Here is a 16,593-nt window from a genome sequence, read left to right as displayed (position 1 = left end):
AACCCTTGTGGGAGGGGTGAGGATAGGTAAGACACCTAAAAAACTAGCTAGCATTTGTTGCCCTTAATGCAGAGAAACTAAAGCAGATACCTTAAAGCAACTGAGGCCAATAGGAAAAGGGGACCAGGAACTAGAGAAAAGGTTAGATCAAAAAGAATTAACCTAGAAGGTAACACCCATGCACAGGAAATCAATGTGAGTCAATGCCCTGTATAGCTATCCTTATCTCAACCAGCAAAACCCCTTGTTCCTTCCTATTATTGCTTATACTCTCTCTACAACAAAATTAGAGATAAGGGCAAAATAGTTTCTGCTGGGTATTGAGGTGGGGGGAGCGGGAGGGGGTGGAGTGGGTGGTAAGGGAGGGGGTGGGGGCAGGGGGGAGAAATGAACCAAGCCTTGTATGCACATATGAATAATAAAAGAAAAAAAAAAGAAAACCCTTGTGAAAGGTGTCAAAAGGAAGTGTGATCTGGGCATGATGACATGTGCTTGTAGTTAGTCTCGGCTACTCAGGAGACTGAGGCGGGAGGACCACTTGAGCACAGGAATTTGAGACCTCTCAAAAACAAAAAAAAGCAGAGTCAGAGGGTCGTGCGGAACATGTCCCAGAGGCATCATGTCTTGGAGAATGGCTCAGGGGAACAGAGCAACCATTTGGTTCATAGGGAAGCGGATCAAAAGCAAAGCCATCATGTCTACCGCTGGACTAAGGATACCTCTTTGGTAGTTAAGGAAGACACAGCTACCAATGCGAACTTTGTCAGACTTTTCATCACTGTGACAAACACCTGAGGGAAACAACCTAAAGGGGGGAATGATTTATTTTGGCTCACAGTTTCAGAGGTTTCAGTCCATCATGGTGGAAAGGGCATGGTGGAGCAAAGCAGCTCAAATCATGGTGGTCAGGAAGGGGGATGGGAGGGAAAAAGGGAGGGAGGAAGAGAGAGAGAGAAAGAGAAATGCCTGCATTTGCATTTCATTAGAGCCCCCAGCCTATGTGGGTAGCACACATTCAGGGTGTGTCTTTACCCCCTTAGTTAATCCTCCCTGGAAATACCCTCACCAACACACTCAAAGGTGTACTTTACAAATCTCCTAGGAATCTCTGAATCCAATCAAGTCAGCCATCAAGATGGATTTGGAGTCAGACCCGCACATCTGTGTGCCCCTGACATTGAACTGCCAACGGAGGGATGGGTGCAGGAGCCTTGACCTTTAGCATATGCTGAATTCTGTGGTGTGACTGTTCTCAGCAAGGTGGATCTCATCCTACTAACATGACATTACTGAGGGTGTCATGTGTACTGTGCAGCCACAGTACATCAATGCTGTGTTTTTACATCTTTTTCTGGCCCCTTATTAGTTCTGTGAACTTGGCAGCTTAGTTGTTCCTTCTAAGTTTGGTTTCCTCATCTGCAAATAAGACTCAAGCAATTCCTGGTTCTGAGCACTCCAGGGTTACTAAATGCAGTGCCGTCTATACCATTGCTTCATACACTCTACATCTGTATAGAAGGCAAGTGTGGCGTATAGCAAAATGAAAAGGCATATTTCATTGATATCTCAGAGGATATTGAAATGTTAATAGGATTAATACCTAACTAAAGGGTAGTGACTAAGAGAGGGATAGCCAGTGACATGGAATATGTTAAGAGCCATGCACTATTGATCTTTAAAAGATTCTCTCCCAGGGAATTCTCATTCACACAACTACAACTGTGAAGCTCTGTGAAATTGTACAAAGCAAAGCTAGGATGCCAAAGTAGCCTCTAATACCTTGAGAAGAAAGACAGTTCAACAAGCCTGGATGAAGATATCAAGCAAAATAGCTGCTGCCTCTGTTTCTACCACAAATTAGCTGAGTGATGTCTGCAAAATCTGTTAACCTCTTTGAGCCTCAAATCCTGTACATGAAAAAGGAGGGCTGTGGACAGTTGAATGAACATCTGATAGTGTCTTCCCTCCATGCAGGCATCTATGCCCCCTTCTTTTGACAAGAGCACCTATGAGTGACATTTCCCAGAGAACCATCCCTAATCTCTATCCTTCGAGTGGGTGGAGCTTCACTGAGCTCCAGGATGTACCTGTGGTCCTGTCCTGCCCAAACTGAGTGCCAGCTCCTATGGTCTCAGCAGCTGGGCCAGGAGGGAATATGCACTGAGCATGGACCAGCAAAGTAGCTTCAGGACTTCTGCTCGAAGCGTCCAGCATGGGGTGGGATTACTCCTTTGTGGGTGAGGATCCAAATGTGGGCCATCTTGCTGTTGCTGGGGAAGGGAGAATGAGAATGAAGCCGACACAGAACAGGAGATGGAAAGGGGCAGGTTTCTGAAGATGCTGCTTGAGTGCTGCTACATCAGTACTTAACATGATATGTATCCCCTGGACTTTTCATTTTATGAATTAATAAAATTTCCTTTTGACTTGAACCACTTTGTACTGCTTTCCTGTCCCTTGCTACCAAAAAGTCCTGGCAACAAACATATTCACGATTAACTTTCAGCTCTGGGATGGCTCCTGATAGCTGGCTAGCCCAGCCATTACCCCACCCTTCCTCTTGACAGCTGGAATCCACCTTCTACCACGGAGTCCAAAAATTCTGCATACCTGCTTTCCTGGCATTAGTGTCTGAGGAAAGACTGCTAGGTGCCAGTGAGAAAGTCCCCTAATAAAAAGAAATGCTTACGAGGAAACTTCCTTTGGCTGATGCTGAATAAGGCTGGGTTGACATATGATGTCAGAAGCTATAGCAGCCACCTTGATTCCATGAGAAACAGGACTAAAGACAAAGACAAAGCTCTGAGGATGCTGGAAAGATGACAGACTAAGCCTGGGTCCCTGCTAGTGTCACTGAATCAGCCCTGGAACTACTTACCTCCTAACTTCTTGTTATGTGAGCTAAGAAAGCTCTGAATTTAAAGCCACTTGGCTTGGATTTTCTGTTACTTACAGCCTAAACACCATAACTAATACAAGCTCTCCTCTTTTAGAACTCATGTCAGTGGTTGAATGTTTTCCTGTATGGTTGTCCCCAGAATTTGAGGGGACAGATATCAAAATCTGAGGATGCTCAATCCCTTATATGAAACTGCATTGTATTTTACATAAAACATGTGCATATCATCTTGTAGGGTTTTTGGTTGTTTTTCTTCAGTGCTGGGGATGGAACTTAGGGCCTCCTATGTGATAGGCAGCCCTCTACAACTGAGCTATACCCCCAGCCCATTTCATATACTTTAAATCATCTTTAGATTACTTATAATGCTCAAAATAATGCAAATGTCACATTAACAGTTGTGCTTTTTAAGGAACAATGATGAGAAAAGTACCTATTCAGTGCAGTTGGTTATTTTTTTTTCTTGGTGGGACTGGGGTTTGAACTCAGGGCTTCACGCTTGCAAAGCAGGTGCTCTACCACTTGAGCTACACTGCCAGTCCATTTTGCTCTGGTTATGTTGGAGATGGGGGTCTTGTGAACTATTTGCCTCAAACCCCTAGCCTCAAACTGTGATCCTCCCAATCTCACCCTCCCAAGTAACTAGGATTACAGGCATGAGCCACCGGTGCCCAGCTTTTCATAGTATTTTTTTATCATTGCCTCTTTAGGGTAACCAGAGAATTCTAAATATATGTAGAACAAGAACCAGAGCCCTGTTTGAAGGGCCCCTCTGTAGACCCCAGGCAACTGCAATGCCCTGGACCCCTGATAACAGAAACACCTTGCCTGTGACGGTGATGCTTCCAACCTCCAAGCTCAGGTTTGAGAAGGCATTCTTTACCAACACGGTGACCAGAAAGGTACCCGCAACACAAAGGGTGAAGGGCTAGAGTTACGGCGCCATCACTGACAGCTCAACCCTTCCTGAGACATCTCTGCCAGTGAGGGTTTCCCCTGTCCAGTCAGAGGGGTGTTTCTGAATCTCTCTCAGCATTTAATGAACCCCTGCTGTATGTACACTGAGCATGGCAAGGCTCTGGGGGGACACAGAGATGAAGGAACATGGTCCCTGTCCTCAGGGGCCATATCATCTATCTAGTGATACACAGACAGTAGGTGCCACACCCTGGAAGGACTTGACATAGGGACATAGTGGGCTTGGGGGTACAGATCACTTCGACCTCAAGAGAGAAAGAAATGGTTCATGGGTTGAAGCCAGAGCTGGAACTACATTTTAAAGGATGAGTCACATTAGAGATTCCAGCAAGGGAAAGATGTGACAGGATTGTAGACAGGGTCAAGAGGAGAGAGAGGTTTGGAAGGTTTATTTGGAGAAGGTGACTAACACATTCACATCTCATTCCTTCTCCCTTTGTGGGACAGAGTGATGAGGAGGGGCCTTCCTTCTGTTCCCAGCCTAGAGAGGTCTTCTAGAGAGACCTTTCCTTGGAAAGCTAGCTTGTATTCTTTGAGGTTGGGATGCCATAGGCAGGCTCCTTATGCCTTGTAGGAGTAGTCTGTGGTGGAGGGCAGAGAGGGAGAGAAAAGGTGAAGGGAGAGAGTGAAGGGCTGGTCAGTGACTGGGAAATACCCAGGGCTGGCTAGAAGTAGACAGAATTGGTAAGATTTTCCTATGTGCCAGATAAGGGCCTTAGGGAGTGAGGCTGCTGCAGCTGGGAGGGAGGAGGGAAAGGCCAGGAGAGGCACCTGCTGTGCAGATATGGCCAGCTGAGTGACCATTGTGGGAGCTGTGGCCCGGAAGGGGCCTTGGGAGCCCACAGTCACTCCCACAAGAGGCAGCTTCAAACATTTGCTGGGCTGGAGACAGCCAGGCAGGACCAAACTGATACCACCAGGTGCAAACAGTCCATCCTATCCCACCCTCCAGCTGCCCTTTCCCTGCAGTAAACCAGATTCTGTTTGTCTTAGGGAAAGGAAAATTGTGTCATCATCTGAGCATGAGTGAGAATGTCAATCAGTAAGGTTTAAATTTCCCCCACCAAGTAACTTGTATAGTAGTGATGGGAAACAAAACCCAATTGGCACGTGGGTTGTAGCCTCTGCATTGTGTGTCCTTCCTGTTTCAAGTGGGACCCTTAATATCTGACAGTTTCAGGAATTTACTGTTCCTTCGGCTAGGCACCAAGCTGAGGGCCTGGGAACCCCACACCTGCCAAGTTACCATTTCCTTACACACCTCTAGGGGGAGCTGCATGGAAGGTCCTGGGTATGCAGGAGAGTCTTGTCTCATTGCTGCCTGCTGATCTCATCCCTCTGCCCTCGAGGGCCCTCAGTTGCTTCCAGATGCAAATTTGTGCTGTGATCTCTGCCCCCGGTTGGTGCCAGCCTCATCCCGACACTTCCTCTCCCCACTCCCTGTCTAGTGCAAACCATTCAGTTTTTCACCTCTCTCCATGGCATATCCACAGTTTCTGAAACCATCCTCTCCTCCAGAAATGTGGGAAGAAATCTGAACCCACCTGCTTTCTTTCAGTAGTGCTCAAAGGGGCTGTTGGGCAGAGTCTGGGGACATTTTTAGCAGTCATGACTTGGGGCTCTGATGCTACTTGCATCTAGTGGGTGGAAATCAGGGTTGGTGCTGAATGTCCTGCCGCACACAGGACAGCCCCTGCTTTATGAGGAGTTTTCCAGGTAGAGAGCCCGTGCAGCTGTAAGCTCTTTGAAGGCAGATAATATGTGTCTTCTCTCTACTTGGAAGGAAGGACTCAGGTAGGATAGCCAAGTGAGCCATGGTGGTACCCAAAACACCACCAAAAGCTGCTCTGGCACCAAGTCAGAGAGGGAAGAAGAGGGAAGTTTGGAAGGGGAGCCACCAACCCTGAGTACCTTCAACAGGAAGTGTCACATGGTAAGTCCCAGATGGCTCCCCAAAACGCTCTTCCTTCTGGGAGAAGTTTGCATTGAGTCCCACCACCTCAAAGGTTAGCTCCTCCAGGGTTCCATTAGCCACTGAGACATTGATCAATAGGTCCTGTCCAAGCTGCACATGGTCAGAACCCCAGGAGGCCTCCAGCCCCGACAACAACTCCACAAAGTAGACGGTGACATTTCCAGAAGGTGCAGAGGTGGTGCTGTTGCTGACGGCTTGGATCTCCAGGTGGTGTGTCCCAGGGCCCATCAGCTCCTGGGTTTCTTTGTCCAGGGTCAGATTGTAGGGTAGCAAATCCCTCTGGGAGGTAAACTCAGCCAGAGTTATGTTACCCAAAAGCACAGTATAAGTCACCCCTGTCCCTAGATGGGGTAAGAAAAATGTAAGAAGACTGTTAACCACTATGCAGCTGGTTGTGTTGTGATAATTCAAAGTCAAGTACTGATGTCGGATTCTGGATATAGACATGGACAGGGATTTAAAGAAATATGGAAGGCTAGTCCACCCTCCCAAATGTTAACAGAGGTCATCTCTGGGTATTGGGTTAATAAATGATTTTTTCCTCTTTGGGTCCTCTCTGTGCATTTGCATATTCTAATTTATTTATACTATGCATGTGTTATCCTTGAACCTAGAAGGCTGTTGCTAGGGATATCCCTGGGGAGGAAGCTGAAAAGGCAGGATCTCCTGGGTGGACTGATTTTTGTGCACAAGTATGAGCCTCATATCTTGCTTTTGCAGGGGAGTGGGTGAAGGTGTTTCCTTCAACCTCCACTGGTGACTTCCTCAAAGCTGACCAATGAGCACTCAGCCTGTTTTCTGTAAGTGGGGGCTCCCTTACGGTACACAGATGGTTGTCATAGCTAGTTGCTAAACACTGTGGTTGACCTGAAAATCTGACTTATACCAACAAATTAGGAGTCTTCCCAAGAGAAACCGAGGTAGTTTATTTCTTGTTTGGATGGTGATGGTGAAGGTGACGATGATGACAATGATGGTGATGATGATGATGACATAAGCTCCATGAGAGCTGGACATGCCATCCAAGCTTTCATGTTTACTGTTGCCTCTTTTGCACCTAGGAAAGAGTTGGCACTTAACTGTATTTTTAGACTGAATAAATTAAGTGTAAAGTTTCTCCATCTGCACATATCAGTCATCTTCAGTCAACAAACCCACAAGTAAAGGAGTCCCATGAGCACTGTGGCAAAACCCATGATAACTCCATTAAGTGACTGCTAGAGTGAGATTTTCCAGGTGGCGAGAGATGTCAAACTGAGTCATGTCCTCGTCTCCATAGCTCTGTGCTGTACCAGCTAGGTCAGCTGGTTTTGGTTCAGATCTCAAACCAAACCAAACCTCATCAAAAGATATTGCCTTGGATAAGGATGGGTATTAACCAGGAAGGTCTCTATTGAGAGAAGTGGTGAAATTGTGTGAGCACCAACCAATTAATATGGATGCTCTGAGGAATCAGAATGGACACTGTGGCAATCAGAATGAATTTGGGGACAAATTAGAATGAATGCCATGACCAATCAGAGTGAATCAGAATAGATGCCATGACCAATTAGAATGGCCACCTTGACCAATCAAAATAGACATGATGACCAATGAGAATGGCCTCTGTGACCAATCAGAATGGACTCAAGGCCTAACAGCTTGTATGGCCGTACCAGCTTGTGCAGCTGAGCATTGGCCCTGACTGGAGCAGCATCTTTGTGCAAAGCTGGTTGATTCTGACTGTGCTGAGATGGGCTCAGACTCAGCTGGCAGTGCTCCCAGTCTCACCTAATCCTATTCAAACCCCCAACAAGACATGGGGTGACAGTTCAGTTCCTGAGACAGGGCTATGTGCATGAAAAGAAGGACTTGGGAATGTTGGGCTTACTAGACTTTGACTTTGGGCAAATTTCTGAACCTTGCTGCCATTTCTTCATCTACAATATGGAAATAGTACTGGTGGGCAAAGCACTTAGAACAGTGCGTGGCACACATAGGTGCTAAATAAATGAATAAGTGGTAGCTAAAAGGCCCACTCAGTAAGTGATTGCTGTTATTCTTTATTAAAGCCTGGAGTTAGCCAGATAGACTTGGAGGGAATCAAGAATTCAGCCGTTTGCCTTGACCTTCTCAGTCCTGCAGACTCACCTCCATCGAGCTCCACCTGAATCCACAGGGGATCCCCGAAGACAGTCCGGCAGAGAAGGCTGGCCCCGGACCTGGACAGGCCAGCACACCCAGTGACCCTGAGGCTCTCCATCTTGTCTCGCAGTGTCAGCTGCCTCTGAGCTGTCACATGCCACTCACTCATTGTGCACTCAGCAAACACAGTAAATTCCCCAGGAGATGTGAACTGGTGGGTCACGTTGCTGGACACACTGCCGGCCACAGTGAGAACGTTATCATGCTGGGTACACAAGCACACACATTCACACATGCACTCACACCTCCCCTGCTGTGCAAAAGTGAAACAAGAAAGGAAAAGATGCTACCTGCCATGCCCAACCTCAGAGTTAGGGAAGGTCACACTGACAGGTCCAAGAGCAGATCAGGTGTGGTAGAAACAGCACAGCTGTTTCTAAAGGGCAGGGAGCAGGGAGGTGAGTGTCAGCTGCAAGTCCCTTTGCTGCTATTGGCTTCTTGTGAGTCATGTAAGCTCTCCCACCCCCTACACCCCCAACACCCCACACACATGCTCTCTGGGCCTTCTTGCTCCATCTGTGAAATACAGTGTTCCACACTACCTTTCTCAGCCTTACTTTCTCCATCTAAAAAATGGGATCAGAATCTGAACGTATCCAAGTTACGGGCATGTTTTGCTTCTCATTTTACCCAGAGGACTAGCTAAAAAAATTCTCATGTGACCCACAAAGATTCCCAGACCTTTCACTTTGGGAACACAAAAGGGGACTCTGGTTATTAGAAAACACTGGAGAAAAGAGACATAGAGAAAAAAATCCCCTAATCCCATGTGTGAGCCAGCACTAATCATGAACTCACCCCCCAAACTGCACATGTGCACAACAGACCTGAAGAAAGTGAAAAGGCTCTGTGGACTACACTGCAACCTGAGCCATGACCTGCGTGGTGCATGAGAGGGACAGACCTGAGCAGCTCTGAACACTGAACCAACTTGACACCACTGCACACAGAAGAAAAGCCACATGCATGCTCTAAACCTACCCAAGTCTGCCTGTTAAAACAAAACAAGTAAATTTTAAAATCAACATTATCCAGAAGAATTTCACAAGACCCAGAATCTCAGAACTTACTGCTTGAAATGTTCATAATACAATCCAAAATTACTTGATATACAAAGAACAAGGAAATGTGACCAAATTTCAAGGGAAAACATATAGATGGTCAGCCTTGAAATGACTGAGCTGATGGAGTTATCAGATGAAGACTTAAAAACAGTTGTTATAAGCATGCACCATTAGGTACAAGTAAACTCTCTTGAAATAAGTGGAATGACAAACATTTCTGCAGAGAAACAACAACAACAACAAAACACATTTTTTTTAAAAAAAAGAACCTGATAGAAATTTTAGACTTGAAAACATGGTGTCTGCAATAAATTCTCTGGATGGAGCTGGGATATGGATGGCTCAAGTGGTAGAGTTCCTAGCAGACCATAATGACTTACTGGATATAAACTTACTGGATAGATGTAATAGCAGAATCAGGATGAAAGATGGAAATGCCAGTGAATTTGAACATAGATCAAGAGAAATTATCCAATTGAAGAACAGAGAGAAAAATATTAAAAATTTTAAATGAGCAGTGTCAGCAACCTGTGCAATAATATCAAAAGGTCTAACTTTTGTGTCACTGGAACACCAGAGAGGGAAAAGAAATGTTGTATAAAATATATTTAAAGAAATAATGGTAGAAAACTTCCCAAACATGACAAAGACATATATTTGCAGATTTAAGAAACTTGGTGAACTCCAAATGAGGAGGAGGGATGTAAAGAAAACTACATTCACATGCACAATAATGAAACTGAGGAAAAAGTCAAAATAAGGGAGAAAACCCCCTTAAAAGTAGCCAGAAGAAAAGGGGGCATGTTGCATGTAAGGAAAACAGGGATGTGAGTGACTGTGACTTTCTCATCAGAAATCATAGTGGTTGGACAGTGAAACAGCAGTTTTAAAAAGCTAAAAGAAGAGCTGTCAACATAGAATTCTAGGTTCAGCAAAAATATCTTCCAGGAACTAAGGCAACTGAAGACATTTTTGGGAAAACTAAGAGAATTTGTTTCTAAAAGAAACACTAATGAGAGTTCTTCCAGTGGAAGGGAAATAACATCAGAGGGAAATGTGGAATTTCAGGGATGAAGGAAGAGCACAAGAAATGCTAAAGATCTGCATAAATAAACAGACTATTTGTCTCTTCTTAAATTCTTTCAAATGCAGGTGGCTGTTGAAAGGTGTTTTCAATGTACATGGATGGAGAATCATAGCATACAGGAGGGTGGGTTAGGAAGACCTATTTTCTAGTAAGGCTTCAATACTTGACTTGGAGTGGTACAGTGTTAACCCTGCTCAGACCCAAAAGGTTAGGTGTGAATACTGTAAGCCTTGCAGAAACTACTAAAAGAGTAACATGAAGAGATACAGCCAAAAGCCAATAGGTAAGTTAAAGAGGAATGCCAGAAAGACTCAAATGATCCAAAAGAAGGCAGGAAGGGGGAGCAGAAGAAAAAATAAACAGAGGCAGCAAACATAAAGCAATTTTTAAAAATGGTATACTTAGGCCAGGTGCTGGTGGCTCTTACCCATAATGCTAGCTATTTGGATGGAGGCAGAGATCAGGAGAGTCACAGTTCAAAGCCATCCTGGGCAAATAGTTCTTGAGACCCTATCTCAAAATGAAAATATCCAACATAAAATATGAGACTACCCAACACTGGCAGAGTGGCTCAAATGATAGAGCACCTGCCTGGCCCAAGCATGAGGTCCTGAGTTCAAACCCCAGAACCACCAAGTAAATAAATATAATGCAAGGCTTAAATATAACTTTTTCAACAATTACATTAATTGTAAATGGGTTAATCACTCTAATTGTACCACATTGGATCTTAAAAAAAAAAACCCGACCACATGATTTCTGCAGGAAATTCACTTTAAACACAATGATATAGCTAGATTAAAGTAAAAGGAGGAAAGGAAGATAAAGATGTAGCTCAGTGATAGAGGACTTGCCTAGTACTCACAAGGCTCTGGGTTTGATCCCCAGCACTGCAAAAAGAAAAGAAAAAGTTGAACAATATCAGAAAATGTAGATTTTAGAACAAGAAAACAATAACCTTCTATGGAAATGAGAAGGATGCTTTTGAATAGCAAAAGTCAGTCTGCATTTCAGTGATCTGACTGGAAGAAGCCATTTATCCCATTCTCTGAAGTCTGATGTCAACTGAAATTGCCCAGGACTAAAGGCAGAGAAATAGATTTTTCCCAATTTCTCTCCCAGGGATCTTACCCAAGGGAGAAAACTACAAAGTGGTTTTAGAAACTGCTGCCAGCAAAGCAGAGACATGCTCAGAATATAAAAAGACGGAGACAAGAACTTAAAAATCCATTCAGTGATCCTATGACCCAGCAATTCCTTTCTTGAATATAAATCCAATAGTATCATGTGCTTATATGTATATATAAACACCAAAAGATGCACTAGAATGTCCATGGCAGCACAGTTTGTAATAGCCAAAAATAAGAAACCAAACAAATTTTTATCCAGGCTAGGATGGATAAGAAAGTTGAGGTATATTAGCACAGTGGAGTGTTATACAATGGTGAGGAAAAAAGAAATCACAATTATATAGGACATGGATAATCCCAAAAACGTAGTGTTGAACAGAAATCAGACACAGAGTGCATGTATACTTCATAATTCTATTTAATGCATTTCAAACACAGATACCCTAACTTGTGATATTAGGAAGTTAGGATAGGGGTTATCCTTGGGATGGAAGACTGGAAAGGACCTGGAGGATTTCAGAGAGGCTGGCCATGTTTGTTTCTTGATCTAAGTGCTGGTTACATGTGTGTGTTCATTGCGTAAAAGTGAGTTGAGCTTTATGGGGGTGGGGATTGTGGGGGTTTTTTAGTGCTGGGAGTTGAATCCATGGCCTTGAACATGCCAGCCCAGCGCTCTGTCACTGAGCTACATCCCCAGCTCTGAGATGAGCTGTATTTTTATGCACTTTTCCATACATATGCTGTATTGCAAGAGAAACTTAAAAGTCAGGTGCTGGTAGCTCATGCCTGTAATCCTAGCTATTGAGGAGGCAGATATCAGGAAGATGGGGGAGTTTGAAGCTAGCCTGGTCACATAGTTTACAAGACCCTTTCTTCAAAATACCCAACACAAAACTGGGCTGGCAGAGTGACTCAGAGACAGAGTACCTGCCTAGCAAGCGTGAGGCCCTAAATTCAAACTCCACTACCACAAAAAAAAGTTAAAAAATTAGTTCAAGACTGTCACTCACTGATTTGCACTTATTGGTGTTATATTTGCCTTTAATGGGATGTAGCTTTCCTTTGAAAAGAACATGAAGAAGAAAATTCACATTTCTGGTCTTGACAAATAATGAATGTCTGACTGTTAGGTACACCATAGCCGGTGCCATTTTGTTAATCACCTACAAGTGGCCATCCAGGTTGGCAGATGAAGCCATCTGGCCAAGTTGGGCAGTATGAAAGAGCAGAAAGGGTCGAAGCTGGAAATTACATCTCCTGGGACCCACGGGTGATCTGCATAACGAGTGTGATATTTATCACAACTAACCTCTCTTGAGCTTTGGTTTCCTAGGCCACAAAATGAAGGCAATCCCAATCTTGGCTAAGCTGCTGTAAGATTTAGAGGAGACAAAGGTTGACAAATTATCTGCTATGCAAGAATTCCAAATCTTTCAGTTTTTTTATAGTAAGATGACATGTGCCACTTAGCCTATTAAAATAAAAGTATTATATACTCTTGTGTAATATTAATACAATAGTAAGAATTGCCTATTTTTTAGGATCAACTCTGCCAGTTATTTTTTTTTGTCGTAGTCTCTTATACTCCATAAAATTGACTAGTAAATATTAGTAACACTAGCAATAATATTACAACATAGATCAGGGAATTCCCAGGCCTAAAGATTCTTCTCTCTGGATGCTGCAGTGTCTTGTCCAGACTCCATCCTTCAAGACTGAGGCACGAGTGCCTCCAGGACCCACAGTGGAATCCATCTCCAGGCAAAGGGAGTGGACTCACACAGGGAAATGTCCCCTCCCCGGGGACATTCTGCCTCCAGGGACTGCTCAATGCTGGGGTATAAATGTCCACCCTCTGGCCTCAATTTAGGACGACTCTGAGAGCCACCTCAGCTCAGGGGCTCTGTGGGATCGGCAGGGCTTCTGTTATTACCGCATCCCAATGCCCCATCATAGCACCCCCACCTCCTGCATTCCTGTTTCCTAGTGCTTAATCTCCATAATCCCAGCTGGCTCCAGGTGGAAGAAGAGCTATCCAAATACACTGTGCTCTTTCAGGCCCAGGCTGGCCTTTTTCCCTAGCCCCACTGTTCCTGCCTTAGAGACCTGCCTCCACCCCCAAAGTACTTCTGCTCTAGAGGGCTCTCTGACCATCACCATCCTGCTACATCTGAGTCACTCAAAGGCTTGTGTCAGCCCCTCCCTTCAAGACTGCTCCAGTTTAGGCAGCTCTGAATAAGGGCAGAAGAAGAACATCAATCCCCAGATCTGCCAGAAGGTGGCGCCTAGTTACCCAACGCTGGAGTTGGACGAATTCTGCCTCAGGCAAATTGTCCCATTAGGTCCATAACACAATCTCAGAAATGCAGTAAAGCTTTCCAGGACGGAGAAACAAAACAGCCCACCATGCAAATGAACACGAGGCATGGAGCATGTGAAGAGAGAAGATGGCTTTTAACAGAGAAGGCTCTGCCTTTTGTTCTGCTGGTTCCACTTGAGGGTGGATCGTCTCCACCCCCAGCCCCCCACACACTTTAGCACAGCCATGTATCTATGATGGACACAGAGGATCCGAATTTAAAATCTCTACCTCTTGGACTAATGAGGAGTGAGCAAAAGCAGGAGTCTGTACAAACACATGAAAGAAAAGTACAGTGATAGTCACATAAGGTGTGTGGATCCTGCTGTGCTTTAAATTCATGCAGTTTTCCACATTGCAAATTGAATGCTGAAGCTGCTCACATGGATGAGAAGGCATCAGAAACACCCCTCCCCCAGTAATAAGATGACGGAAGAAGCTATGTGGTAGCTTCAAGGTTCACCAAATCTTTAAGGAGACGAAATTGGATCGCTCCGGTGTGGTCATGGAAGAAGGGTATGACATCATCTATTCCTTTTAAGAGAGTTTTTTTTTTTAAATGTGAGGGTATTTTACTTAGAGCGAATGCCCAGAGAAATGGCATTCTTATTGTTTCTGTTAGATTTCAATCACATGAACTCGCTGTCTAAAATGAACAAATATAAGCATCTTCCCCATTTGCTTCTGAAAGCGTTGTTTGTTTATCACTGGAAAGTGCTCCTGTCACTTAAAGGTCTTAGTAGGGCTGCACACAGTCAATTTTGACTTATGACAAACTCAAGTTGTGTAAGATTTGAGGGCTGAAAGTGTGCAATTTAACAGGGTGGCTCGTGCTTATGACCCAGCTACAAGGGAAGTGTAACAGGAGGATCTCAGTCCAGGCCAGCCTAGGCAAAGCCAGGAGACCCTATTCAAAAAAATAACTAAAGCAAAAAAATTTTAAAAAGGACTAGGAGATTGGCTTAAGTGGTAGAGCACCTGCCTAATTAATGTAAGGTCTTGAATTCAAACCCTAGTACCACACACACACATACACACACACAAGATTGTGTAACTTAGCGTCCATTATTTCCTTTATAGATGGTAGCAAGCAGAAAAAAAAGAAAACGTGGGATTTTGTATCATTTAGACATTTCCCCTCTCACAGCATCATCACGTATAGTTTTTCATTTTCTACCATGAAACAATATGGCAGCCATCAATAGATATGACAGGGAAGGAAATGGAAAGCCAGCAGTGCCCAGGAGCTGTGAGGGTCTGAATCACATTAGCAGCAGCTGGGATCATAACCCCAGCCTCAGGACCTCCAGCTGGAGCCCATTTTACTTGGAACTGTGGTGCAATGTCTGTGGTGCACATGTGCCTCACTCTCTTGTTTCCATTGGGTGGTGCTGTGCAAGATAATTTTCCCCTGGTTTTTAGAAACAAAGCAATTGAGGCCCACAGAAACACAGCAGCATTGCCCAAGACACACAGCTATGGAGCGGTAGAAACTGATGCAAGCCAGGACTAGTGAGCATTGATGTTCAGCCCCTTAGGGCACAGCGTGCAGCACTGGGCCTGAGGACACTGTTCTGAATCCTCCAGGGAGCAGAGTTAACTCTCCACCTTTATAGAAAGAAACTAAATACAATTCATAACAGTTCATTCTCACTGCTAAGAACCTTTCCATCACTAGAGGAAAGAGTCCAGGACAACCTTGTGGGTGATAAATGGCACAGGTCTGCAGCTGACACTCAGCTGATCACTAGACAAGTGAGGGAGCAAGGCTTTCTTTGACCAGCCAGCTCCAGCAGAGTCAGCCCAGAAAAGAAAAGCTATCCATTCCTTCCAAGAACCATGGGAAATAACTACTGTTTTAAGTCACTAGTTTGGGGGCAGCTTGTTAAGAGGCCAAAACTGACTGATACAACCTGATTCAAGGCTCTTACCTGGGAGGGTAGTAGGGATCCAGAGTGCGGCCATCTCCCATGCTGAGTACACAGGACAGGTTTCCGACATAGGGAGAGAGGAGCCATGTCAGAGAGATGGTGACGTTGTCAAAGACAAAACTTACACTGGGCACAACCAGCCTCAGGCCTGCAGATCCAAACACAAGGTCCAAGATGCCTCATGCCCTCTCAGAGCAAAGTTCCACATTCTGCTTAAAACTTAACTGTCCTCGATCCACCTGGCTGCTATTTTAAGTGAGGCAAGTAATGTTTTGTTTTAGTTTTACTTTTGAAATTTCTTTTGAGATTTATGTTTCATGCATAGGTAATACATGACAATGACACAGAACTGGAAATGTATCCAGGATATAGAGTGAGAAGCAAGCCTTCCCTGCACATCTGTCCATCTCTCGGCCCCCGTTCTGCTGCCACTGCTACCATACCCAGAGATAGCTACAGGTACACAAGCACATATGTGGTTTTTTGAGCCACTGATGCCTGTTTATTTTTTATAGTTTATAAAAAGTATGCATAAATACATTCAATCATATGTGTCTATGCAAACATTTTTAAAAGCAGGAAAGAGTTTATTTTTCTAAGTAATTAATGGTGTTTCCTTATGGGGAGTAGGATCATTGAAGGGAAGAATTTTTCCTTCTTAATTATAAAACTTTCATAAGTTGTGATAGTGTTGGTTATCTTATGATGTTTAAGATTTGCATTTATCTAAAGCAAGAGATCTTTTGGCTCTTCCAACCAAGCAACCTTGTTTTTGTCATTGGGCCACCCCTATGACATCTCCTTTGAAGAGTCCTGGGTTAAATTTTGTTGTCGTTTAGCTTCTGACCTAGCTTCTGCAGTAGAAGCTGCAAAACTTTACCCCGAGAGACTGTTTTGGGGGAAGAAGTCTCTCAGCATACAGTAGATTGGCCCAGGTGGGTGGCTCCTGCCTCCTGCCCCGGAAATCCTGACATACTATGGAAAAA

The 16,593-nt window shown here is 44.4% G+C and overlaps 1 protein-coding gene across 1 annotated transcript in view; it reads right to left on the bottom strand.

Annotated features, from left to right (window-relative positions):
• Positions 1 to 16,593, bottom strand: part of LOC109696643 (polycystin-1-like protein 2) — an 80,780-nt gene that overhangs the window by 55,491 nt on the left and 8,696 nt on the right. Inside the window, 4 exon segments of the mRNA XM_074056923.1 lie at positions 3,728 to 3,807; positions 5,791 to 6,193; positions 7,983 to 8,212; positions 15,608 to 15,755. Coding sequence (XP_073913024.1) covers positions 3,728 to 3,807; positions 5,791 to 6,193; positions 7,983 to 8,212; positions 15,608 to 15,755 — 861 coding nt within the window.

The sequence above is a fragment of the Castor canadensis genome, chromosome 15 (assembly GCF_047511655.1).
Source record: "Castor canadensis chromosome 15, mCasCan1.hap1v2, whole genome shotgun sequence".
NCBI classification, from domain to species: domain Eukaryota; kingdom Metazoa; phylum Chordata; class Mammalia; order Rodentia; family Castoridae; genus Castor; species Castor canadensis.
The sequence above is the reverse complement of the archived record's forward strand: the minus strand, read 5'-3'. Positions and strand labels throughout refer to the sequence as shown.